The sequence below is a fragment of the Scyliorhinus canicula genome, chromosome 9, assembly GCF_902713615.1.
Source record: "Scyliorhinus canicula chromosome 9, sScyCan1.1, whole genome shotgun sequence".
NCBI classification, from domain to species: Eukaryota; Metazoa; Chordata; class Chondrichthyes; order Carcharhiniformes; family Scyliorhinidae; genus Scyliorhinus; species Scyliorhinus canicula.
The window spans coordinates 34,072,660-34,099,258 of NC_052154.1; the positions used below are offsets into that span (position 1 = coordinate 34,072,660).

The 26,599-nt window shown below is 44.6% G+C and overlaps 2 protein-coding genes across 4 annotated transcripts in view; one reads left to right on the forward strand and one right to left on the reverse strand.

Moving 5' to 3' along the window:
* The first annotated feature begins 261 nt into the window (after positions 1 to 261).
* On the forward strand, positions 262 to 15,172 carry zgc:162592 (uncharacterized protein LOC561993 homolog). 2 transcript variants are annotated; one of them, XM_038806487.1, is made up of 3 exons: positions 262 to 1,067; positions 10,249 to 10,398; positions 12,873 to 15,172. In XM_038806487.1, the coding sequence occupies exons 1-3, from the start codon at positions 272 to 274 to the stop codon at positions 13,190 to 13,192; spliced, it is 1,266 nt and encodes a 421-aa protein (XP_038662415.1). In that variant the 5' UTR covers positions 262 to 271; the 3' UTR covers positions 13,193 to 15,172. The 2 variants fall into 2 exon arrangements, with proteins under 2 accessions (XP_038662415.1, XP_038662416.1); XM_038806488.1 differs by lacking the exon at positions 10,249 to 10,398 and having other exon boundaries at positions 265 to 1,067.
* A 1,156-nt stretch (positions 15,173 to 16,328) lies between these two features.
* Positions 16,329 to 26,599, reverse strand: part of sult5a1 (sulfotransferase family 5A, member 1) — a 173,452-nt gene continuing 163,181 nt past the window's right edge. The window contains exons 2-7 of one of the 2 annotated variants that reach the window (XM_038806491.1): positions 25,804 to 26,022; positions 24,368 to 24,576; positions 22,030 to 22,156; positions 20,294 to 20,388; positions 17,826 to 18,006; positions 16,329 to 17,735 (exon numbers count right to left, since the gene is read on the reverse strand). In XM_038806491.1, the coding sequence (XP_038662419.1) occupies positions 17,623 to 17,735; positions 17,826 to 18,006; positions 20,294 to 20,388; positions 22,030 to 22,156; positions 24,368 to 24,576; positions 25,804 to 25,942 (864 nt within the window). In that variant the 5' untranslated portion in view covers positions 25,943 to 26,022 and the 3' untranslated portion in view covers positions 16,329 to 17,622. Of the gene's footprint in view, positions 17,736 to 17,825; positions 18,007 to 20,293; positions 20,389 to 22,029; positions 22,157 to 24,367; positions 24,577 to 25,803; positions 26,236 to 26,599 lie in introns of those variants that run through there. The other variant, XM_038806490.1, reaches the window with a different exon arrangement.

Here is a 26,599-nt window from a genome sequence, read left to right on the forward strand (position 1 = left end):
CCTCGGCCACAGCAGACAGACCGGGTGGAATCTGTCCTCGGGGGGGAAGGGAGGCGGGATCGGAGCCAATGTGACCGGCATGGGGCTGGCCAGAGCTGTGGGGGAGGCTGGGGTCAATGTGACCGGCATGGGGCTGGCCAGAGCTGTGGGGGAGGCTGGGGTCAATGTGACCGGCATGGGGCTGGCCAGAGCTGTGGGGGAGGCTGGGGTCAATGTGACCGGCATGGGGCTGGCCAGAGCTGTGGGGGAGGCTGGGGTCAATGTGACCGGCATGGGGCTGGCCAGAGCTGTGGGGGAGGCTGGGGTCAATGTGACCGGCATGGGGCTGGCCAGAGCTGTGGGGGAGGCGGATGACAGTTTGAAGTTGTGGATCATTGGGGTGCTGTGCGTGTTGATCATCCTGGGCAATGTGGCGGTGCTACTGGTCATCTCGTCGCCGGTGTCGGGCTGGTCCAAGAACAGCCGCCTTGTGCTGCTGTCGCTGACCGGGGCGGACGCCGCCCTCGCCCTGGTGGTCATCCCGCTCAACCTGTACGGCAACAGCGTGCGGCAGCTGCGCGACCAGCTCGACTCCCCCTTCTGCCACATGGTGGTCTTCCTGGACGCCAGCATCCTGACCTCCTCCATCTACTCGCTGGCCACCATCAGCATCGAGCGCTACATCGCCGTCTTCTTCCCCCTCAGGTACAGCACGGTGATGACCAATGGCCGGGTCAAAGCCCTCATCGCGCTGGTCTGGCTCCTGCCGCCCGTCCTCTCCTTTCCCATCTCCATCCCCCGAGGAATTGTCAAGGTTTACTTCTCCAGGGCCTCTCTGATCTGCAATCTGGACTTCTCCAGCAACGTCGCTTACTCCCTCCTGCTGACCGCCTTCATCTTCTTCCCCTGCTCACTCATCATGACTTTGGCTAATTTCCGCCTCTGGTTCGTCGCCAGGAGCCAGAAGAATCGATTTAAAGTGTCGAGGGTGAGCCGGAGGCACGATGCTGCTTCGAGAGTATTAGTGCCTGTGGTTATAGTCTATTACAGCTGCTGGAGCCCCTGTGTCTGTAACATGATCTATCAGGGTGAGTGTTCAAACTGCAAAAGGCACCACACTTCTATTGGCGTCTACTTTTCATCTTAGTTGGAATAAGCCTTCATGTGTCACGGATTCAGTGCAAGCGAAGCAACTAAAGCTATGTGTTTATACATTTTACAAAGGAAAATGTTCTTTGGGCAGGGGGCAGGGACCCTCCCACTGTTTATCTGTGTTTTTGAGCCATGGGCCATGCCTGATGACCACTGAACACCAATTTAGCTGTTCACTGGGTGCCTTTGTGAAGAGGGGACGTCACATGGTTTCTTTGCTTCGACTGGACCTGAGTTTATTGCATTTAAATTGACTTTTAGTTTTTTTTTGTTTTTAATTTAAAGATGTTTGAGTGATATATCCTCCCTAAATATATCCAGTGGTGCTACTTGTATGTCTGGAAATCCCGTCATTTCATGGGTTCTCCAACATTACTAGGGCTAGTTATGGGTAAAATTTGGAATAGTTCTGCTCTTATAATCAGATCTTGTCCTCTTGAGTTATGTCAATCCAAGAATTCACTGTCATAAGTAGAGGTTTTATTTCAAAAGCAAGCAACTATAGCAATGTTTTGCTTTTAATTTACAAAGGATTGTTTTATGAAGTGTTCTTTTGGGGGGGGGGGGAGGGAAGAACGTCAATTAGCTGACTTGTTTTAAAGACCATCAGTGTGTGTATTATTAACACTGGCTATTTTATGCAACAGATGTTTGGTAACATCAGGTATTATTAATTAGCCTACTGTGACCAAGTAGGCCATCTCCAGCCATTTGTGCAACCTTTTCTTCTCCCTTTGCTCCACCATTTGACCCTCTTGTGTTCTAATACTTGTAATTCAATCTGTGTCTCTGCCCTTCATCTCTTTCTCCACCTTTTTAAAATTCTCTTCAAAATGCAAATCTTGGCTCTTTAGGATTTTATGCAGGTTTTTGTTACACCTATTCAATGAAGTGCCTCTTCGGGGCACTGCAGCGCTGTGCCTGGATGGGCTGGAAAGTTGTCAGCCAATCTGATTGACGCCTGGCTTGCCAAGGCAGGGTTTCCGGTGAGGATGGAAGGCCCTCCTTTTTCCAATCCACGTTCATTAGAGTGTAAATAGGCAGCAGACCTGTGGGAGACCTGTTCCCCACCAACTCTGGGGTGGCAGGGTTAAAAAATTCAGAGCAGAATCTTACAGAATTGGAGGATGCCATTCAGCTCATCAGCTTTTAAGATCTGTCTAATTTAGTCCCTTTGTGTGATGATTTCTCCATTTCTTTTCCCAATTATTTTAAAACTGTTGCCTCGAAGTCAGTAACCCACTTGCCAATGGAATATGGTATCTCTATTTGCTCTATCAAGACCCATCAATTTAAATAACTCTATTGGGTTTCCTCTTGATCTTCTCTCCTCAAAAGGAGAACAATTCCAGTTGATCCACATAACCGAGGTCCCTCTTCCTTGGTACCGTCCTGGTAACTCTCTGTACCCTTTCCAAAGTTTCTCAAAGTGTAGTGCCCAATACTGTACACAACAATACAGCTAAGCCCAGACCAGGAATTTGTAAAGATTGAGCAGGATATCCTTAATGAAGTGCCAAAGTCTATTCTGTCCCTTGAACATATTCTGTATTCAAGGAGATCATTACTGATTAGTCACCTGTTGCCATGTACCCCATGTTCCTGAATAAATTTGGTTTAAAAGAAAATTGATCTCCAGTTTAACATTAACAGTTGGCAACGCATCAACTTGCCCTTCCTTGCAGGGTTCCAAGCTTCTATCTCCCTTTGTGCATAAATATGTTTCTTAGTTTCTGGCTCTATTTTCTAAGCTATCTCCCCCTCCCTCCTCTGAGTCCTATACAGCTAGCTGAAATAGCTTCTCTCTGTCTACTGTATAGATTGGCTCCCCTTTAAAATTTTGAAGAGTTTAATCAATTACCCCTTAAAATTCTAAATTTCGGAGTACAGTCATATCTTATTAACCCCACTGCCACCACACGCTATTGTAGTTTTTAAAAAATATTAATTTAGATTACCCATTTTTTTTGGGGGCAATTTAGCTTGACCAATCCACCTACTCTGAATATTTTTGGGTTGTGGGGGCGAAACCCACGTAGACACGGGGAGAATGTGCAAACTCCACACGGTCAGTGACCCAGAGCCGGGATCGAACCTGGGACCTCAGCGCCATGAGGCAGCTGTGCTAACTACTAGGCCACCGTGCTGCCTACACTATTGTAATTTAACCACTGTCGTCCAGGTTTCATTCTGGTAAATGTACACTACATACCCTCCCAAGCCCAATATTTCCTCCCTCACTGTGGTGCCCGGAACTGAACATTGCCCTCAAGATGAGGACCACATGAGGGCATGTGTAGCTACAACATAACTTCTATCTCCTTATTATAGCACGCAGGTGAAAGGCCAGCATTTCATGAACTTTTTTGATTATTTTGTGTACCTGTTCACGGCTTTTTAATGATCAATGTATCTTGACTCCTAAATCTCTTTGAACCCGGCTTGTTCTAGCATTTACCATGTGGATTGTATACTGATTTATCCTTTTTAGATCCAGATATTTCCTATATTGAAATTATGTTCCCACAGTTTTGCCCATTGACTATATCTTTGAAATTTTTTGTCCTCCACTGTACTACTTATAATGTCGCCTATCCTTGTGTGATTGACACATTGTTTGTTGCTTTATCTAAGTCATTACTGACTAGTTGAGGCCCCAGTAAAGATCCCTGTGGGAGACCACTAGTCACATCCTGCCAATCTGAGTACCTGCCCACTATCATTACTCTCTGCCACTTATCTCTCAGCAATTTCCAACCAGGTCAATAATTTGCCTTCAATTTCATTGTGTTTTAACTTTAGCCAACAGCCTCTGTCGGGGGATTTATCTGGAAGTCTATATAAATAATATCAAAGGCCTGCTGCTTCACCACTTTTTTTTAAATAAAAAAAAATTAAAAAATCTCAGCTCATCAAATTCAGGTTTACTCTGTTGCCAAATTTTGGGAGACCTTGGATGGCCTAAAATCTTCAGCATGTTCAGTCTATCTTTGATTCTCCTTAATTGTAGCAATTTCCCAGCATCAGATGTTAAGTTAACGGACCTATAATTCTCTGGGTTTTCCGCTCCTATTTTCCCCACAAGCAATGGAATGACACATGCAATTTTGCACTTTCGGTAATGAGAAATAGTAATGGTAAGAGATCACTTGTGGGAGTAGTTTGTAGGCCTTCGAACAGTAACTACGCTGTAGGATAGTGAACAGGAAAAAAATAATGGCTTTTATGCAAGGTATTGCAATAACCATGTGTGATTTTAATCACACATGAGGGGACGCTTCCTCTTGCGTCTAGATCGAGGGGGCAAATTAATTTTTTTTTTTTTTTTGTAATTTGGGGTTCTCCAATTAAAGACTTGGATGAGGAGAAAGAGTGTTGTTGCTCTATGGAATTCTGTTCCCCAGAGAGTAGCAGAGGCAGAGTCATTGAATATGTTCAAGGCTGTGGTTGGATAGGTTTTTGTTCAGCAAAGGATCAATGATTGAGGGACAGACTGGCGAGTGGAGTGAAGGCCGCAAGAAGATCAGCCATAACTAGGCTCTTGCAGCTTTAATCTTCCAATTTTCTTGCTTATTTCCTTTAAAACTTTGCAATGAAACTCATTGGTCCTGGGAATTTGTCACTCTGCAGTGCCATTGTTTTCTTCATTACTGTGATATTGCTTTCAGAGTCCCTGTCCCTGATTCAATATTAATTTCCTGGGATGTCAAGGCGCTGACCACTTCTACTGTCAATACTGGCACAAAGCAGGAAAAAAAAACATAATGGAAACTGTGTTCAACCTAGAAAATGCTGAAAGTACACCAGCTTCGGTAGTATCAGTGGAGAAAGAAACCATTGTCCTATCAGATCTGTGATTTTTTTTGCATTGTTCTATGTGTTTCTGAGTTTTACATTGTTACTTACCTGCTTTGTTGTACATGGTTGTTTTGGGGGGGGGGGGGGGGGGTTGCCAGTTAGGGATATAAGCTAGTTCTATATTGCGAATTGTTGAGCAAGCTCAGCACTCTACAACCTTCACTACAGCGCCCTCTATAGGGGATATATGGTGTCTGAACAGGGCAAGCAATAGGGAAGTTCTTCAATCAATCCGATTGAAGAACCCTCATTGAATCACTCCGATTCAGAAACAGGAAATTCAAGCTGTGTACAGAAAATGAAATAAGGATTGGGAAATACAAATGGCTGGAAGGAGAGACAAAATTTTAATTTTAAAAAATTGATTCATAAATTGTTTTTTCGCAGCAGAGGTTTCTCGGTAATGAGTTTAAATTCTCATTCGCTGCTAAATGTACCTACATCTTTCGACTGTGTTGATGGTTAGTGGGCATGTACAGGAGATTCACACGATTGCTAATAGACTAATTGATATAACAGCAAGGGCTGCAGCATCGTGAGCAGGGTACGATAGCAGTTTTTAGATTTTCATGTTCCTGTTTAACCGCACAAGTGCAGACTCTAAAAGTTGCTGTCAGATTTTCTCCATATAACAATGAGTGAAGATTGCTATTAGTCTTGTGGTAAATTCCAGTCAATAATGCAATACAGCAAACTATCTTGAACACAGTGAGTAGATTCATTACCTTTCTGACATGCCTAGTTTGTTTATCTACTTTGCAATACCCTGTTTATTTTATTTGTTTCCGGGACGTGGGCGTCGCAGGCTGTGCCAGCATTTATTGCCCATCCTTAATTGCCCTTGAGGGGGTAGTCAAGAGTCAATCACATTGCTGTGGGTCTGGAGTTGCATGTAGGCCAGACCAGGTAAGGACGAAGATTTCCTTCCCTTGAGGACATAGTGACTAGATTTTTTTTTTTTTACGACAATTGACGATGTTTTCATGGTCATCGCTAGACTTTTAATTCCAGATCCTTATTGAATTCCAATTTTGCCATCTGCAGTGGTATTATTCTGGGTCTCTGGTTTACTAGTCCAGCGACAATACCACTATGCCATCGCCTCCCTATTAAAACTATTCTTCCTTGTTTTTATATTCTATGGGTGTGATTTAACCACTGCGTTGTGCCCAGCAGGATCTGAGATCGTCTGTTAATCCATGGGAAAGGCTGAAATCTGGATCGGCCCCGGGCGCAAATTGGTTCGCGATCTAATCGGCCCGCTCTCGTTGGCGGGTTCTGGATCCCACCCAGATGTGATGAGACATCATTTGAGACCAATTTAGGGCGATCTCCATCTTTTAGCGAGATGGCCTAATCTAACATTCTCCTGGAAACTAACCGGATCTCCAATGGGACGTCGTGCGGGTGCCATTTAGCACTCCTATTTAAATAAGTGCAGCTCGCGCAATGGCTGCTGAGAAGAGCTGGGGAGGCAAGTAGCCATTGCTATTCTCTGGCATACATCCTGGGGCATTGGAATACTGCCCCAGTGCTTGGGAAATGTGGGGGACCCCTTGGGGAGGAGGGGGGGGGGGTGACTGGTATGGTTGGAGGGCTGGGGGCCATAAATCGGGGATCACCCACTGGAGTGGCATGGGGCTTGGCATCTGCAGGGCCTACAGGCCATCCACTTGTATTGTGCATACCCATAACCTGGGCAACTACAGCTGCTGCTGGTTTGTCCTACCAAACACTTCAAGGACACAACCCTGTTTGTGGTTATATGCTGGTGGTCACCCAACTCTCTCTGACTGTGAGCAGTCCCTAGCCTCACAGCTGAAGGCTCTTGCTAATCAGGATTTGGCATTGTTATTTGTGTGAGCACTTCAATGGGTATACATGCTAAGTCTCAGACAAGTGTTATTGCTTAGCATTCCAAACAAACTGAGGTGCGAGCACTTTTCCTGAACCCTGGGGGCGTTGACACCACAGAGGCAGCAGCCCACAATCAAACACTCCAGAGTTGGGCCTTGGCACTGGGGGTATCCCCACGACCACAGGGGGAGTGTGTGGATCAGAGAAGGGCAGCTGAGCACGGGGTCACAAATGTTCCTGACAGGGGTTCTAGGGTCTTGGATCTAGAGGCTCCTGCTGTGGGTGGGGGTGTGTGCAAAGCAGGTTTCTCAGCACAACTGCTCGCTGGACACTTGAGAGAAGGCGGTACACGGAAAGTGGGGGGGGGGGGGGGGGGAGAGGGAATGGGGAGGCTTGGCGGATTTGTGTCCCGGTGTGGCAACCCTGATTATTGGCCTCCCTCCATCTCCAAATCCTTACAGACAGCATGATGGATGGTGTTGTTGACCCTGCGCCAGCAGCCCTCCCACTGCTGGTGGCAGCCCAGGTGGCCAGACACTGGAGAAGAAGGCAGTGGTGGCCATGCAGGCTAGAAGCTGCAACATGCCACACACCCTGCAGATCCAGCCACCCATCAGGCAGAGGAGGGGCCCAGAGGGGGACACTGTTGACTGCCTGCCCAAGGTGTACAGGCGCTGTCAGTCGTTTGAGGAGATCGTGGACAGCCTGTGCCGCAGGATGCTCGGTCTCAATAAGAAGACATTGTGGCACCTGCGCTGGCTCGAGCAGGGATTAGTGCAGCACATCCCAAGCTGCAACCCACAAGTGCATCCAATAATCCACGGATGCCCTGTATGCCCGGACAGCTGGTCGTGCAGCACAATCGAGGTCGCTTGTCGTCTTCCTGCATTGTATAGCTCTCCTGGTTACACTGCCTGAACTGACCGCTGATGCCACTGCCTACCTGGTGACCCTGTTGTGGTCGTCCAACCCCCTTGGGGGTGCAGGGTGTCCCACCTTGCCTCCATGGCGTCCAGCACCCTGGCCTGGTCAGCATACTTGAATCGTGATGCAAGTCTATGTGGTACCGTGGTTGTGTGCTGCCAGGGAATTAGTTCCGGGAGCGTTAATGAGCTGCACCCCCTTGTTAGCAGGGAGCTGCCAGGCGTGGGTGTGAAGGTCGTGGGGGGTCCGCCCGCCGTGAAACTCGAGGGTGTTCATTTCCGGCACTAATTCTTTGCAGCATCCTTGAGCACGGGTGAGGTCCCGGAGGACTGGAGAATTGCTAATGTCCCTTTGTTTAAGAAGGGTAGCAGGGAAAATCCAGGGAATTACAGACCTGTGAGCTTGACGTCAGTGGTAGGCAAACTGTTGGAGAAGATACTGAGGGATAGGATCTATTCACATCTGGAAGAAAATAGACTTATCAGTGATAGGCAGCATGGTTTTGTGCAGGGAAGGTCATGTCTTACAAACCTAATAGAATTCTTTGAGGAAGTGACAAAGTTAATTGATGAGGGAAGGGCTGTAGATGTCATATACATGGACTTTAGTAAGGCGTTTGATAAGGTTTCCCATGGCAGGTTGATGGCAAAAGTGAAGTCGTATGGGGTTCAGAGTGTACTAGCTAGATGGATAAAGAACTAGCTGGGCAGCAGGAGACAGAGTAGTGGTGGAAGGGAGTGTCTCAAAATGGAGAAGGGTGACTAGTGGTGTTCCACAGGGATCTGTGCTCGGACCACTGTTGTTTGTGATCTACATAAATGACCTGGAGGAAGGTATAGGTGGTCTGATTAGCAAGTTTGCAGATGATACTAAAGCTGGTGGAGTTGCAGATAGCGAGCAGGACTGTCAGAGAATACAACAAAATATAGATAGATTGGAGAGTTGGGCAGAGAAATGGCAGATGGCGATCAATCCAGGCAAATGCGAAGTGGTGCATTTTGGAAGATCAAATTCAAGAGCGGACTATATGGTCAATCGAAGGGTCCTGGGGAAAATTGATGTACAGAGAGATCTGGGAGTTCAGGTCCATTGTACCCTGAAGGTGGCAACGCAGGTTGATAGAGTGGTCAAGAAGGCATACAGCATGCTTGCCTTCATCGGACGGGGTATTGAGTACAAGAGTCGACAGGTCATGTTACAGTTGTATAGGACTTTGGTTAGGCCACGTTTGGAATACTGCTGCAGTTCTGGTCGCCACATTACCAGAAGGATGTGGATGCTTTGGAGAGGGTGCAGAGGAGGTTCAACAGGATGCTGCCTGGTATGGAGGGTGCTAGCTATGAAGAAAGGTTGAGTAGATTAGGATTGTTTTCGTTGGAAAGACGGAGGTTGAGGGGGGACCTGATTGTGGTCTACAAAATTGAGAGGTATGGACAGGGTGGATAGCAACAAGATTTTTCCAAGAGTGGGGGTGTCTGTTACAAGGGGTCACGATTTCAATGTGAGAGGGGGAAGTTTAAGGGAGATGTGCGTGGAAAGTTTTTTACGCAGAGGGTGGTGGGTGCCTGGAACGCTTTACCAGCGGAGGTGGTAGAGGCGGGCACAATAGCATCATTTAAGAGGCATCTAGACAGGTATATGAACGGGTGGCAACAGAGGGAAGTAGACCTTGGAAAATAGTAGACAGGTTTAGATAAAGGATCTGGATCGGCGCAAGCTGGGAGGGCCGAAGGGCCTGTTCCTGTGCTGTAATTTTCTTTGTTCTTTGTTCTAATTGCCGTTAAATTTGGGCCTTGTTCTCTCTGCCTCGTCCGGTGGGAAGTACCCGGGAAGTCGTGCCTGATAACCGCTCGATATGACACAGTGTGATTTAACACGCGGTGAAAGTTCTATGCCCCTACTGAAACACTCGTATGCATTCTTAACTGCTTCACGTTGCTCTGCACCATGAAAGATTTGTAAATATGCACAACCGGATTCCCCCCTCCTTGCAGAAAATTGTCGCATTTAAATTATTGTGTCTCCATGTTGTTTATCCAAAGTGCACAACTTCTCACACATTACATCTGGTATGTGTCTGCCTACTTCACTAGTGTACCTATGTTCTCTTGAAGCCTGCCACTATCCTGCCTATTGTTTCCACATTGCCAAGTATCATTTGAAATTGTGCTCTCTGTACATCGGAGATGCTGACCGAGGGAGGCTCCTATAAACAGTGGAGGTCAGGAGGGATATCCTGTTTCCCCCGAGGGTCTCAGAGGGTGAGCCTTGGGGCAGCAGTGCCCTAGGACGAGGTGGTAGCAGCCGAAAGCTCAGGGTGTTTGATCAGGGGTTCTGGCCTTCTGTGCTGGAAAAAGGTGAATGACCTACACTGGGCAGCACAAGTGAGTAGACACCAGCGACCCCCAACCCACCTTCACTCTCTCTCCCACCACAGTGAACCACATGTGTGGCTAACGATGCCCTCTGTCTCCTCAGGAAAAGGTCTCCCACGGGAGAGGGCCCAGACTGGCGATGAGGTGCCGGACATCAGAATTTTCACCTCCTTCGAGGAGCAGGCCCTGGAGGTGATTGATGTGGCCTCGGACAGGGCAGTCACCAACGCGGAGGTTGACGGATGCCGCCAAGGTGAGGAACCACCCAGAGGACCTGTCAAACGCGAGTTGTTATTGCCTTACTGACTGACCCATCCCTCCCACTGACCACATGTCCATTCTCCTACAGGTCTTCCGGCCGACGGAGCTGGTCCATTCTGGGCGTCCCCTCTCCTGACACTGAGAACACCTCTGAGGGGCGCACCGAGGATGCAACTGTTATAGTTGTGGCACAGCTGTCATCCCCACCCTCCACCAGCGCAGATACACACACCTCGGTGGGAAATGTTAGTGGTCAGTATTTTGGGGCACAATCTGGTGAGCACCACACTGCTGCTGATCTACATCTGGTAGAGGCTGGAACCCCCAGCCGAGACAGCAGTCGGAGGTCTGTCCCAGCCTGACGCTGAGCCTCTGGAAGTGGATTACCTGTTGCTGATGGAGACAATTGGGAGCAGTCGAGAAATTCCGAGGGAGATGTCAGCATTACCCCAGCAGATCCATAGCAGTTTGAATGAGTCCCAGAGACTAGGGCTGTGGGTGATGGCACTGGCAATGAGTGGCACCGATGCCAACACTGTTAGGGTGGCGCTGAAGTAGAAAGCCTGATGCATGACGTTGGCACCAGGAGTGAAGATGTCGAAGGCATTGTGCAGTCGGTGATGGCCATGGCTGGGCCTCAGAAGAATGTCTGCCTCGCTGGCTGATGTCACCCTGTACCAGGCTGACCTTGATGATGTTCTTCGAGACGTGTCCCAATCTCAGATGGGCATGGCCAAGGCGCTGTGGACCTTGCCCCAGTCGCAGGTGGGCATTGCTGAGGCGCTGCAGAGCATGTTCCAGTCATTGAGTAGCATCGCCGAAGGTGTCGACACAATGGTGCAGACATTGGGGAACCGCCAGGGCTGGCAGAGCCAGATGATGTAAGGGCAGCCAGGGCTTGAACCCTCTGTACCAAGGTGGCCGATGGGGACCAACTGGGAGGAGGGGGCGCTGAGTGCCAACCTGAACCCGTCCCATGGAGTTGCTATGGTGGGCACCGTCTCCCTTGAGTTCCAACCCTCTTATGAGGCCATGTCTCAAGGTCAGCACACGGGACAGGAAGGCACGGCTATACATGTGGGGTCGGGGGCTGGCACTATCTGAAATGGAGTATTGCACAGCACATTAAACTCCTTTTTTGCGCAACCATTATAATGCCTCTGTCACTTTCTTCTGCATCTCTTCAGGCATATTTCTCCCCCCCCCCCCCCCCACCCCCCCCCAATCCTCCGTGGCACTCACCCACCCTCCTGCCGTGGAAATGTCCCCAGAGCTGTGCCCCATCCGAAGGTATTTGGATGTTGAGTGTGGTGTTGCCTCCTTCAGTTTTCAAGCACAGTGTCCAAGCATCAAGGTATATTTGGGATGCTAGGCAATGACTCCCACATGCTACATGGCCAACCTACCCACAGGAACCCACTTGACATCTGTAAAGTGTTCACTTAACCACGATTGCCAATTCGCTACCAGCAAAAGCCTTCAGCCAGAGTCCTCAGCAGTCGGCGGGGGTATGGACAATCAGTGAAGCAGGCAGGAAGGGACAAGTTTTGCCCCAGGAATGGGTAAACATTATCCAAGGTTGTCATTGTGGTGCTGCGAGTGGTTGCCCCCCCCCCCCCCCCCCCCCCCAGGCCGAGCATTGGGGTGGCAAGCCCAACACTCCCGGGCTCTTTGCCTGTGGGCAAAAATGGCTACTCGGCTCTTCGCAGAAACCCTTCCGCCAGATTCACCTTTTTCAAAAGGAGAACTAATCGGCGCCAGTGTGAGCATCGCTCGGGAGGTGGTTGGATATGGGGTCGTTCTTATTAATTGTATGGAAATTGGGCTTAAGTAGCGATAACTGATTTCTCTTCGTACTATGGTGAGATCCTGATTTTTGCCTCTGGGAGTGGGTCAGTTGCATTGCAAACTGTTCGCTGCCTGGCACAGATCTCGTTTTTGGCTCTCCTGCTATTCACCGTCCAGTTACTCTTGAGGTGAGAGAGCAATGAGGCCGGAGAATCGCGCTCTATAATTCGGGTTTATCCATAAATGTTTGTTTGTAGGAGAACTATCTGAAACTTTGAGCAGTGCTAACCTAGCCGCCTGTGGTTGTTGACCCACAACATATAACTGCCCTTCATCTGACACCAAGGAGCCTTTTTCAGAGACCATGAGGTGTTTAATATAGAAATTTGAAAATATTGCAGTAGGGGCCTTTATTGGGACTGGCTAAGGGAGCTTAATTCCATTTTTAATTCCGATAGGAAGAGGAGAATGTTTGTTGGTTAAGGTCTTTCAAAAACTACCCATTTAGTTGGAATTGATCTGCAGAATATTTAAATTACTGATTTAATATTCAAATAAAGGTTTTCAAGATAGGGATGTAATTGAATTGGATACTTATTTCAAATAAGCAATGCTCAGTAATGCCGTGTGTCTTGAACTGAGTGGAATCTAACTGATTGCTAATTCCTTCCAATTCAGCTCTAACAGAGCAGAGGGCGCCAGAGTGGTTGGAATTCGTGGCCCTGTGGTTACCTTGTGGAAATGGTTTCTTCAACTGCATTGTGTACTTCTGGTTAAACAGGAGTTTCAGAAAAAAGTTCCAGGAAATGGGACAAAATCTCTGCAGGTGTAACTGCTTTGTTGCCCAAAATGGTTCAACTTCACAAGTTCCTGATGGAAAAGACATCATCAAAGTTTGGAAACAACACAGCGATACAACAGCAAGGGCTTGCAGCATCTCTTCATCCACTTGTAATCTGGTGTCCTCCAGCAGCGAAACCATTTTATCAAATACATAGACCAAAAGTATGAAAAAAAGAGAGACATTGGATTGTAGAAATGCCCTTGCAGCTGTGAAACCAACACTATTTTTAAGGCAAAGTAACATAGTGTGGTTTAGCAGGAAGCGTGTCAACAGACCTGTTGGGTGAGGAAGCATTGTTCATGTATCTGTTCCCTTTAACATAATAGCTGGAATTGAAGTAGAATTGGAAATAAATTCCAGCTTCACCTTTTGCTCTGATATATGTGATGAGATCTATGAAACAATTTGGTAGAATGTGTTCGTCTCAAGCAATGTTGATTGTTTATTTCAGTGTTTGGTCTTCTGAATTTATTAAAGTTAGCCAGCTATACTTACACCATCTTGGAGCTGTCAAATGCCAAACATCTGCGTAGCTTATGTTTAGATTAGTTTGGTTTCTGGTTAAGTTTCTCCTGAAACAATTATGTAGCTACTGTCCTGATGGAGGGCTGTGGGGGGAAAGGGAGAATGAGCCCCAGTCTTGAGATTAGGCTTGAGTTTCTAGTTGAGACATTAAATTGCACCAAATCAAATGCCTGCCCCATGCTTTTATTTTCCATAGCAATGGCGAAATAACCAATGCAATTCTAAAATTATATTTTACTAATGGTGATCGCAAAAAAATAAGATGAATTTCTTTTATACTTGTGTGACATAAATGTTTGAATTCTTAGGCTGAGCAGAACTTAGCATTGTTAGTTCAAAAGCCCCATGTTGAATTTAAAATCTGTTTGAAACCAATCGCTAACAGTCCATATGTTCAATATACAGAATGTATGGGCATTGGATCAACAGTGGGAACTTAAGGCCCACATCAGTATAAGAACATAAGAATAAGAACATAAGAATATAAGAACACTAACAAAGGTCATTAATTTACAGCTTGTTTTTCAGAAAAGATGATGATCATGGAATGCTATCCCCAAAACATGTTAAAGATTCAATAACCCTACTTAATAAAAAGGAATCATATTCATTAATTGTAAACTGGTGGACCTTTGTCACTATGCTATTGCTTCCCTTTCTTATGTTTGGTAGTGGTAGAACTATTAAGCTATCCCGTGACCCTGGCTTTCTAAGTAGCCTCGTGTGATTCGGGGATGAATAGAAGGGTTTAGGATGTCTGGTTAGAACCACCCAAGATGACACCATGAAATAAGTGATCCACTTGGTGGAGCTCAAGGGTGGCAAATGCTCAAGTGTGCTTTGCCTTTGTTCAACTTCACAATATAGAAAGCTTGCAGTGTTTTCTTTTTCCTGACAAAAAGTTCACCAAAATTAGGCTGGTATGGTTGCACATTCTTCATCATCTCCAGCCATTCAGATTGGGTGAGCGGCAATCCTTTGTCCTCTTCCAAACCAAGCTCTTGCTGTCATGCTGAAGTTGTTTCAGATCAGCCTGCATTAGCGAATGGTAAACCTAGCATCGACACATTTCTAGAACAAATAGTCCCCATGACTGATATTCGTAGATTGTTACTAAATGAACATGCACAGTATTTGCAAGAATTTTTAATAGAAAAGTAAGTTTTAAAAGAAAATCTGTTTTAATGTATTATATAATAGTTTTGGAAATCGGTCTGTGCATGGTTACCGAAAAGTGAATTTACTTTTTTTAAATAAGTGATTAAAATGTGAAGATTAATTTCTTAACAATTACCCTTTTGTCTGACATAAACTTTAAAATTCTTGGGATTATCAGAATTTTGCAGTGTTCAAGTGCCTAGTGTTCAATTTAAATCTGCTTTTGAACAGATTCTTCAGCTTCCAATTAAGGGAACCAATCTTGCAAGCTAACAATTCAGCTTTGGAATCACGTGTATTTGTGTTATCTTGTGTGTACAAATAAGGCATGTTATAGTAAGGAAATTATAGTTAGCAGAAGTTCCTGCAGAGTACGGAAATAACACTCATTACTGGAAACGTTTGAAAGAAAGTCTTTTCAACTCTCGATGTCCTGTTTTAAAACGTATATTTTCGGGGGGGGGGGGGGGGGGCGGGATTAGGAGACTCTTAACATTTTTGTGCAATGTGTCCACTTGTTGATGCTCATGTAGTCATATGCCATGTTGAATAGTTTTATTTTTGTATGTCCATAGCTCACATAGGATCTATACGTATGAATTAATAACCTAAAGTTAAACACTTTCTCTTTGACTTGGGTGCTCTGAAAAGTTCTTGGATTGTGACAATAAAACAGAATTGATATATCTGAAAATAAAGCTATGATGCCTTAAGAGGATTTTTGTCATTTCTCCATTTCTCATACATTTAACACCTTAAATTATGGCATAGTTACCAGTTCATAAACATTCTGTGGTTATCGTGACCATGTGAAAATGTAAACTTCCTCTTTATGAAGGAAATTTGCCTTTGTCGTAATTTGGTCATAATGGTTGATCAGTGGTTGATCATTTCAATCTTCCACAGTTGGAGCTGTCTAAACATCTACATACAGTTTCAAAGCCAAATGGATTCTGATAAGAAAAACAGAATCAAATAATTGCAACTTTTATGGCATATGTTCCAAAAACTTCATTCCATGGATAATGTTCTTAGCAGATGGCCTGATCTTTTTTTATACAATAACACTTGTAGCTAAAGCTATAAACAATTTATTAACATTAACTGTGGTCAAATATATCCAAAATATGTGAATAACAGTATTAACATGCACAAGCAACCTCTCTTCCAGCTCCTTAGTCAGTCTGAGGTCACCTGACTCTAACATTCGCTTATATATTAATGAGACTCCTGGGCAGCATGGTGGCAGAGTGGTTAGCACTGCTGCCTCACAGCACCCAGATTCGATCCAGGCTCTGGGTCACTGTCCGTGTGGAGAGCACATTTTCCCCGTGTTAGCATGGGTTTCGCCCCCACAAACCAGAGATGCAGGGTAGGTGGATTGGCCACACTAATTGCAGATCGACAGACACCTGGGCTGGATTCTCTGCCGGCAGGATACTCTATTTTGCTGGCAGCCCAGGGGTTTCCCGACGGCGTGGGGCTGCCCCACAATGGGAAATCCCATTGGCCAGCCGGCAAAACAGCATCCTGACGGCTGGGTAAAACAAAAATGTGACGGGGCGGAGAATCCAGCCCCGTATTTGAGGAACAAATAGAGCACAAACTTAATTTCCAATGTTTTTATTGAATTCAATCTAATTTTACAGTAGACACACCATGAAATCAACTCTTTAAAATTCCTGAAGTCCTTCAGCACGGTTCTAATTTTTAGAAGCTTATTTATACTGTCAGAAAATAAATTGTTCCATATATTTTTTTAAAGTAGCTTTTATAAACCGAGTCCTTTACATTTCTGTAAAGATGCATGGTAGTTCATGAAATGTATATCTATCTCCCTTCTTCCCTCCATATCTTTCTTCCTGCCCCTTCCATTTGCCCCTCCTTTCAGCCACTGCTCTTCTCCACCCCTCCCCTCCCCATTTCTCTCTTCCACTATGTTGAAATCCGTGGCTGCTGCTGGCAGATTTCTGGTGCTTCTTGTAAGAAGCCATCCTTTGTGTGAGCATGGATTATTCATGTTAAAATGTTATTTTGATTTTTTAAATGCAAAATGTATTGATTCAAGACCAAATGTTCACTACTGTCAAGAGGTCACCATAGGGACTTCACAGACGGTAATCTTAGATAATTTGATTATTTTTTTTGTCCTTTTCCGGAGAGGTAACGGTGTCCTTCGACTGAGTTCAACTAACTCTGCATGGAATTAATGGTAGAAGCAAGAATATTTCTCTTCTCATGTAAACCATGTGATGCATTTACCTACAGGATCCTGTTAATCTCCATGCTCATGCAAATTTCCCCAAGTAATTTTTGATGGTAACCATTAAAAATGCTGAAAACATCTGGCGATCAGTACTTCACAAGGAGTTTGTTTTTGCAGATGTTTTTACTGAGCTGAATTACTGAGTAGCTACTCTAATCCGCTGCAACTATTTAGTAAATCCCAATTTGCTCTTGAATTAAGATTGTTTAAGATATTGCTGATTTGCAACATACAGTTTGCTAGCTGTGGTCTATTTCCAGACACATTCGTTATTATTTTTTGTTCTGTTGTATTTAATTAAAAGTACTATGATGTTGCAGCCAATACAATATCTTAATAACCTGCAAGATGGGTCTCCGTTTGTCTACATTCTCAACATTGTTAAATGCTTCCATAACAGCTATTGATCTTGATTTCTTTCCACCTAATCAAATAAAATCAATATAGCTTAAATATACTGAGCATGCTCTATTTGTACAGTGCATGGTTATATATTGATCATACAGCTGAAAAACACATTTTATTCCTTCTAATTTACTGAAGCCTATTCAGTGCATGCAAAGGAAATATAAATGAATGTGTTTTGGGAGGCTAGCAATTGTCTGTCTGACGTAAATTCTGTCTTAAAAAGTAAGTTATAAAGCCCAGCTCAACCGAATATTGGAATCCCTCATTTTGTCCTGGAAAATCTTCTCAAAACGTTCCTTCTGTTCCTCTGTGAAGTGTTCTTTCCAGTCTCCAACAGCACCTAAGTAAAGAAAAGACAGAAGGATCATCATGCGGAGGGCAAAGGGAACCATCATATTCTAGCTGATTTAATCCAGTTATTTCAACTAACCTTTCCTCATGAATTTTCCTCTATCGTGATCCATAATTTCTTTGGGAACGAGTGTGTAGTTGATCATCTGATTGTCCTTCATGTTTGTGAAGCTGCAGTGCCGCACAATTGTGTCGATTGTCTCTGGTAAAAGAGAATGTTCTAAAAAATTGCAGAGATTTTCCACAGAATGTCTCAGGTCCTGTGAAAAATAACAAATGATAATGAAGACTGGAAGAAAATGCCACATAACATTTTAAAATGTTTTCTTTTTTTTTTCCCCCAAAGTCCTCGGGTCCTCTTGTCTAGCCCTTTAACCAAAATGTCAGCTGGACCACATCCTCTTGGATCTCGGGATGTATGTTTTATTGATGGTTGACGTGTGATTTGTGAAAAAGTTTGGGGGGGCGGGGTTTTTCCCACCTCCCTCAGGGCATGGTTTCTGGCAGCTAAGGCTGCTCGCCATTGGGCACTGGCAGAATCTCCTGGTCCCGCCAATGTCATGGTGTTTGATAGAGTGTGGTAGTCACCACTGTTGTATTATATTGTATATATGGGCTTTACGGTAAGGCCCCTGTACTACAGGTACGAGGGTAGATTCCTGCCTGCTGGCTCCGCCCAGTAGGCGGAGTATAAACATGTGTGCTCTCCGAACAGCAGCCATTTTGTCAGCTGCTGCATGAGGCCACACATCTCTCATTGTAATTGATTGTGGAATAAATTGATGCACTGAGATTTTCCAGAGATGGACCTCCGCATCAATCCGGATCGCCTGCAGCTGCATCCTCAAGCAGACAACTCCAAAAAAGACTTTGAACATTTGCTAGCTTGCTTTGAAGCATACATCGGGTTTGCACCAGACCCAATCCCAGAAGCAGGACGATCACCTGCAACCCCAGGTCAAACGGGCAGGTGGAGAGGGAGAAATGGATGGTCCGGAGGGCCGTCCAGCTGCCTCTACGGTCCAGGAATCTCCCGGCCTCCCACTGGCAGGAGGTCCTCCCCGATGCACTTCACTACATTCAGTCGCTCCTGTGCACCGCAACTAACAAAACTCCCCCATGAACGTCTCTTTGCCTTCCCCAGAAAGTCCACCTCCGGGGTTTCGCTGCCAACATGGCTGGCAGCTCCAGGACCCGTTCTCCTCTGTAAACACGTGTGGCACTACAAGGCGGACCCGTTGGTTGAGAGGGTACAGCTACTCCATGCAAATACACCTACGTAGCGTACCCTGACGGCCGCCAAGACACAGTCTCCCTCAGGGACCTGGCACCAGCTGGGTCCCCACACACCCCCCCGACCCTGCCCGGCACCACCCTCCTTTCCCCTGGTGCACCCCACCGCAGCCCCCGCTCCAGGACAATCCGTCCTCCCCTTGACCCCACCTGGGGATGAAGAGGATTTTGACATGCTCCCGGAGTCATTGAAGACCAAGCCGACGCCCGAGTCGCCACCAGCACTGCGACGCTCTCAACGACAGATCAAGGCGCCCAATCATCTAAATTTGTAACCGTCTCTGTAATTTTAAAACCAATTTGTATGTATATAGTTTTCCACCACCCCCGCTGGACTCAGTTTTTAACAGGGGGTGAATGTGGTAGTCACCACTGTTGCATTATATTGTATATATGGGTTTTACGGTAAGGCCCCTGTACTACAGGTACGGGGGTAGATCCCTGCCTGCTGGCTCTGCCCAGTAGGCGGAATATAAATGTGTGCTCTAGGAGGCCACACATCTCTCGTCATAATTGATAGTGAATCACGTAGCTCACCCATCCTGCTGCTACGGAGCGCGTTGTGGAGGGTTGCCTTGGGCGGGACTGGAGAATCCCACCCTTTGTGTAATTTCAAAAAGAATTAGGCAGGGCGGTGCAAAAGTATTAAATCCACTAATCATGTAACTGCAAGTGAGATAAGCCTTCAGAGAGAGTGCAGAAAAGATTTACCCAAATGGTTCTAAGCATGAGGTCCATCAGTTAAGTGGATATGTTGGAGAAGTCTGATGACTTGCTCTTTTAAGAGGAGGTTTGGTTAAGGTGCCCCGAGTATCTAGAAGAGTTGAGGACCAGAAGATACCTGTTTAAGATGATTCGCAAAGAACCTTGAGCGACATGAGGAAGTTTTTTTTCCACAGCAAGTGTTTAAGACCTGGCATACATTGCTTTTATGGTGTGTGGAAGATTTAATTGAGGTTTTCAAAAGAACACTGGATGAGTACCCAAGGAAAGAATTTTCAGGGCTATGGGGGAAGGGCCAAAGAATGGGACTAACACGGTTGTCCTTGCAGAGGGTTGCCATGGGCATGACTGGCCAAATGGCCTCCTTCAGTGTCGTATGATTCTTTGAGTGAAGTAGAATGTAGCAAAGGTTTGAGATACAGGAAACATTTTTCATTAATTTGCTTATAAGGTCTGCAAAAAAAACCTAATTCAAATGTAATCGAGCAATTGTTGTTCACCAGCATAAACCATATAAAATCTAATTCCTACCTTCTTCAGCTCCTCGTAGGTTATGAAAAAGAAGTTGAATTTTTCTCTGTGGCTTAGCCAGCCTTTTATGTGTTCAAACCATGATCCAAAATGCACTATAATTTGATGTAAGAATAACAGATTTAGATTTTAATTTTTAAAATTCTTTTGAGTTTGTGAAACAGAATGTCACTCCCCATTTCCAAACATTGGAGGTTATTTTGAAATTTTGCCTGTGAAAATGTGTCCATAGCATTCTTATGACACTGTACCACTATCAGTGTTATGCATAGATGCTTCAAACTGTAGGATTCTAAAATGCAAATTGTGCCACCATGGTATAGAATTGAATTTTTATCTTTCCTTGCCTTTTTTATTCACAAAGGTCTTTTAAGTTCTGATTACGCATTTTTTAATGTTCTCCCTTAATTCAGTGAAATATGTTGTCTGAAAGATGAATCCCTTTAGATAATAAATAGCATTTTTATACTTGATGCCTTAAAATATTTCCAGAATCTTTTGAACACGTTATCCCAATCTGTTGTTGTTTTTGTTCTAAGGCAAACAGGACAGTCGATATGTGCACAGCAGGATCCCACAATCAGCAAAACTATTGTTAGATAGTAGAGGAATGATGGCTAGGTTAGTGCTTTCTGTCTATTAATATGGGTGGAATTTTACCAATCCTGGAATGGGAAGCGGAGATGGGAGTCTGGTAAACAGTGGAGTATACCTGCCACTGTTCCCTGATGCAGTCCCACCACTTGGGAATTTTCAAGGAGGTGGGAAGCCAATTTGAAGGCCCAATTGGGTGCCATGACAGGACCACCAGTGTTTTGCTGACAACAGAATGGTCCCCTATCCCAAGTGTGGGAGAGACTGCCAGATGAAGCCTGGGGTGTGAGAGGGACCATCAAAGCCAGATATTCCATGGCTCTCTTTCCACGATTTTAACTCCCATCCATGGACCCCAGAGGATGGACTCTTGAGGACTCTGCCTGCTTCAACAGTGCCCATCTCCTGAGCTACTGACAGTATGGAGTGCACACCCAACATCCTTAATTGGACAGCAGGCCTGCAGGTAACCAGTTCAGAGTCCACCTGTAGTAAAATTGTCGAACAGATCTCAGTGTAACTTTGGACCCTGATGTCAGGTCCCAAAGCTTGTGGTAATATCTGGCCTAACTTGCTCACATTGGAGGGTGACTTTGAATGCATCACCTTCCAATTCAATATGCAAGGATGCTAATAAAGAAATCAAATTCAATTTTGGAAAAATCCAATAACTGGTTGTCGAACTTAATGTTCACAATCCCTCCTGTTCCTAATAAGTTTGTGATATGCCAGTGGTTTATTACAACATCAACCTTAAACCACAATTTCACAACTTTGAGGACAGTGTATTTGTTACAGTTCCTGTTGTTTGACGTCCAGATAATTTGACTTGCGTTTTTGGATCTCACTTCTTGCGATGTAAGAAGTGAATTCATCAGACTAGGGCACAAAAGAAAGCACTTCCTCGCTGTGCTTTCTGGTTAGTAAAGATTAATTGAGTACAAATTATATTTCTTCATGTTCATGAGGAAATGTATAAATCATCATCATGGCTGTAAGCTTCTCCGATTATTGCCTAACAGTTTCCTTTAAAGGACAGAATTCTTATTACAGTACATTGTTGAGAAGGTTAAAATGTTGGCTATAGAAATCTCCATATACATCGACTTTTGGAAGTAAATTAAACAAGGTCAAATGTGTACCTTCTCCAAGTAAAAATTTTTCCAGAAATTCCCCAAAAGTTCCAGGCTCTGGCAGGAAGTTTGCAATGTTGTGGAAATGATAAAATGAAACGACTATGTCCATTGGATTTCTTGCAACATAAATCACCTGTGTGATGGGGAGAGAATGATAGAATTAGAAACCTCTGAAAGAGCCAACCTAACCTGTATACTAAGGGGTCATTTAGCATGGCCAATCCACCTTGGAAAGGAGCACCTGGAGGTGCTCCTTCATGCAAACCCATGCAAACATGGGGAGAATATACAAACTCCACACAGACCGTCACTCACGGCCAGAATTGAACCTGGATCCTTGGTGCTGTGAGGCAGCAGTCCTAACCACTATGCCACCATGCTGCCCGTTTGCTGTGATGTCGCCCGCCCGCATGATGTGTTCAGCGAATTGAAAAATATTTTGATCCAGCAGAAATGATACCATGGTTTTGAAATTCCATTTGGTGACATGCTGATGCCGTTAAATCTTGCGAGGGGCCTCTCATGAGATTTTCAACGCTAGGAACGCCTTGAGACGTACAGATTTACATATTTAAATGAGCCATTAAGCGGATTTAAATATGTTGGCGGATTCTCTCTGCCGCGGAACATGCCTGGGAGATCGTGCCCAGGAGACCTCGCCATGGTGCCGTTTAGCACTGGTGTACACAAATGTGAACCAGGCATAACTGCACCTGGGGGTGGTCTGTCTGGCCATCAGAGGTCCGTGGGTGGTGGGGCTCTGCGTAGAGTGGTAACCTGGCACTCCTGCCACCTGGGAACGTTGGTAAGGCATCGGGCCCAGGGATGCCATGTCCATAAGAGGTGGGATGAGCGGGGGCTTGAGGACCTCCTAAGAGATACGTTAGTGGCATCAGGAGGCCACAGTGGAGAGTCAGAGGGGGATTCGAGACACCGGGGTGACATTTAAAAATGGCATCCCGATCTCTTCCTGCTCATCCATGCAGGAAATTAGGGAAGTGCAAACTCGGCAGAGCATTCCTCACAGACCATAAAAATCAAACCGAGTCCCATTTGATATTGGGCTTGTTCTCGGCGCTACAAGTATGGGAGACACGCCGCCGTATGTGCCCAAAACGGGACAGTAAATTGCACCCAGTGTTTTTCTTTAAAGTTTTATTCGCAGTGTGGACAGGGCAAGCCCTTAATCTATCCCCTTGCTTTCTCCAAAAAACAATTCAAATTCAAACAGAATCGAATTCACGGTCCCCACAAATGAGACAAACTAGATCCAAGCAGACAAGAACAGCCTTCACACCTGACCTCTGGCTTGATCCTACCGAAAGGTCATAAGTTAAATGAAGACTGCTTAGACGCAGTTGCCTTCAATTCTGATCTGTAAGGATTGGGTGACTCAGCAGCCCCATCAAATCCAACCCAACCAAACAGCAAACGAGCCCTTGGCTAGCTAAAAGCTTTGTCTGGAATGCACTTGGCAAATATTAATTAGTTCCAAGTGGCAAATCGTATAAAACCTGGCAAGTTTAATTGCAATGGCTGGTGCATAAGAACTGAAACTATTCATATAGTTTGGTATAAGATTAAGTAAAAGATGTTTACTCCCATATCCAATCTGGGTATGCTTGACTCTGAAGCTGGGTGGCGAAATTGAATAAATGTTTAATTTCTCCATATTAATATTCCTAATAAAACATCAATTAAAAACAAATTACATTCTATATAGCAATGTTGAGTTGGCTGAACTAAGTTCAGATTTGCTTTTGGAACACATTTAACTGCTCACTAGCTGCAAAGTTCTTTAAAAAAATATCAGATGATATTGGCTGTCAGAAATCCAGGAAGTACTCACTGCCCCATTGTAGGAGCAAATTCATCAGGTGATCTTTAAAGGACAATAGGACATTACATCCTTTTCTAAGCAGGCTCTTAAAAATGGTTTATTTTCAATTAGCGCTCTGTAGCATTTTTGCATTAAAAGTATAAAAACAAAAAGAAAGTAGCTAAAACAAGTGCCTTGCAATTTATCAACAGTCCTTGCTAAAGTGGAATTCTAGCAGGTTAACTCATAAGCACAACTTGATTCTGGCTAAAGCTATGCTTTGATTGGTATGCTACTTTTTGTTTCAGTCGAACCTAGCCTCGAAATCGAAAAAAACATTAATGCTACTTGTTCACGCACGCTCTGGAGGAAGTACAAACTTGTAGGAAGTTAAAAACTGTAAAAGTGCAACGCCAAACTGGCTTTTACTACAGTGATATTTCTGGCAGATCTTTTATAACTAGCATCAAGTTACAGTTTTGAAACAGCCTGTATTTGCAATCTGGCTGCTATGAGTTTGCGTACCTTTGCATTAGATTGTTTGAGGGATTTGGAGAGGATGTGTTGGGGAAGGTGCGTGGTAATAATTCGATGGTCTAATTTGTCCTGCAGAACATCCTCACAATAATAATGTTCCAGCCACGGAGCTCGAAGCCAGTTTGGAATGGTTTTAGCTGGTGTCTGGTTTCCATCACTGTAAATAAGTGTGAGAATCTCCTGCATCCATGTTGTACCTATGGAAGTTAAGCCAGTTGAATTATTGCATGACATCAATCAACCAGGATCACTTGTAAATGAAATGGTTGCAGCAGCTCAACCTATTACTATACTGACAAAGCTGATTAAAGTTGTAGACTTTGGATTCCTAGTTTTGTTTAAACCTTGGCTCATGTTGTTAGAGTTTGGTTCCAGAACCTTTCCCCTGATGTTTCAGCAACCTAGTGCACTGGAGCAGGAGCTAACACTGGTGCAATGCCAGCTCTCTACAGTTAGTCTCCGTTTTACTTTGTTAATTCTTGGATATCATTCTTCAATGCACACAGGTATAGTTTATTTCTCTTAATGCTTATTGATAATAGATCATGAAATGCAGACCATGACATTGGCAGGGTTCAATCCTGGTTCCACGACACCGTCTTATTTTTCAAAATCTGTATCTCTAATGATTGGATCAGAGCTGGGTTGAAAACTAGGATTGTTTATAAACTCCAAACATGAACCATTTGGCAGCTCTCTGCAATGGTTAGATCCTCTACCTGTGAAGAGCTAAATCTAGGAAACAATTGAGCTGTACGCTGTTCAGACCATCCACTTACTGACAACTAGTACAATAAAATAAATTTAAAACATAGAACAAATAGGATACCTCCCTCAGCATCCTAAGATATGTATGCACACACATACAAATCATGTTAAACAAATACAAAACATGTGTGAAAACCCCATGGCACACAGGTTGTGACAGTCAACAACTACATCTGTGTAATATCTCATTGTCGAATATTCACAGTATTTGCCCATATTTCAATAGAGTACTGGCAGGGGAGGTGGCAGAGTAGTGGTATTGTCTCTGGTCTAATAATCCAGACAGCCAGGGTAATGCTCTGGGGACCCACAGTAGATGGCAAAATTTGAATTAAATGAAAATCTGGAATTAAAAGTCTAAGGATGACCATGAAACCAGTGTTGATTGTTGTAAAAACCCATCTGGTCCACTCATGTCCTTTTGGGAAGGAAATCTTCCAGCCTAACGGTGACTCCAGGTCCACAGCAATGTGGTTGACTCTTTTTTTAAATGCCACTCAGTTTGAGGGCAATTAGGGATGGGCAACAAATGCCTGCTTCGCCCATATCCCATGAATGAATTTTAAAAAGTTGTCAGATTTCAGCATTTGGGGTTAAAAAAAATACACAAAGTAGCAATTGACCACCAAGGTACTGGCATATACAGATGCTCTTACCTGATTTGGGGTACGTGACGATCAGCGTGTCAGTATCATGAAACTTGAACTCCTCGGCGAATCGCATCGACTGTACTGAGTGCAGATGTCCTGGAAAGTTGATGCCGGAGTACCGCAATGTCACATCCAGATTGGCCATAACTGCTTACCGTGTGTGACCAGCTGCTCTGGGCTGCGCTCAAAGCTTTCTATTTAAGTCTTGGTAACAGGAAGTCAAACCCACTCGAACAAGATTTTAAAAACGTGGTTAGTTTTGAGTCTTTCTCCTTTTTTTGAAGCATTTATGCAATATTTTCCCTCCTTAGCAACAATCATTCATGCTTCAGTGAGTTAATTCCACGCGTGGTTTTCACGGAGGGCATTAGAGCCGAATGTAGTCCCAACCTTACAGCCAGAAGTTGCCTTGTTAGTTCGTTAGTAACTGACTTAAAAATGCTTCCTGTTACTGCTAATTTGACACTTCGGCATAAACTTGTGGAAGTCAACAGACCATATGCGATAAGCTGAAACACATGTATTTCAATAGAGGGATTGAAAATGTACTTAGTTCAAGAACACTTTCCTTACTCTTCAATTAAATCTCAGAATAACGGATAGCGAAAGGACATACTCGAATGATATAAAAAGAATCTGATCGATTTTGTGTCACCAATGAAAGATATCTCAGAATGGTTCATTATTGAGCGATGCTGATGCTATTTTTGAAGAAGTTACTGAAGTTTCCTTGAATTTGGTATAAAACCAGCTTTCAATCCAAATAATTAATACTCGAAAGATAGGGAGAATGAAACTGCTC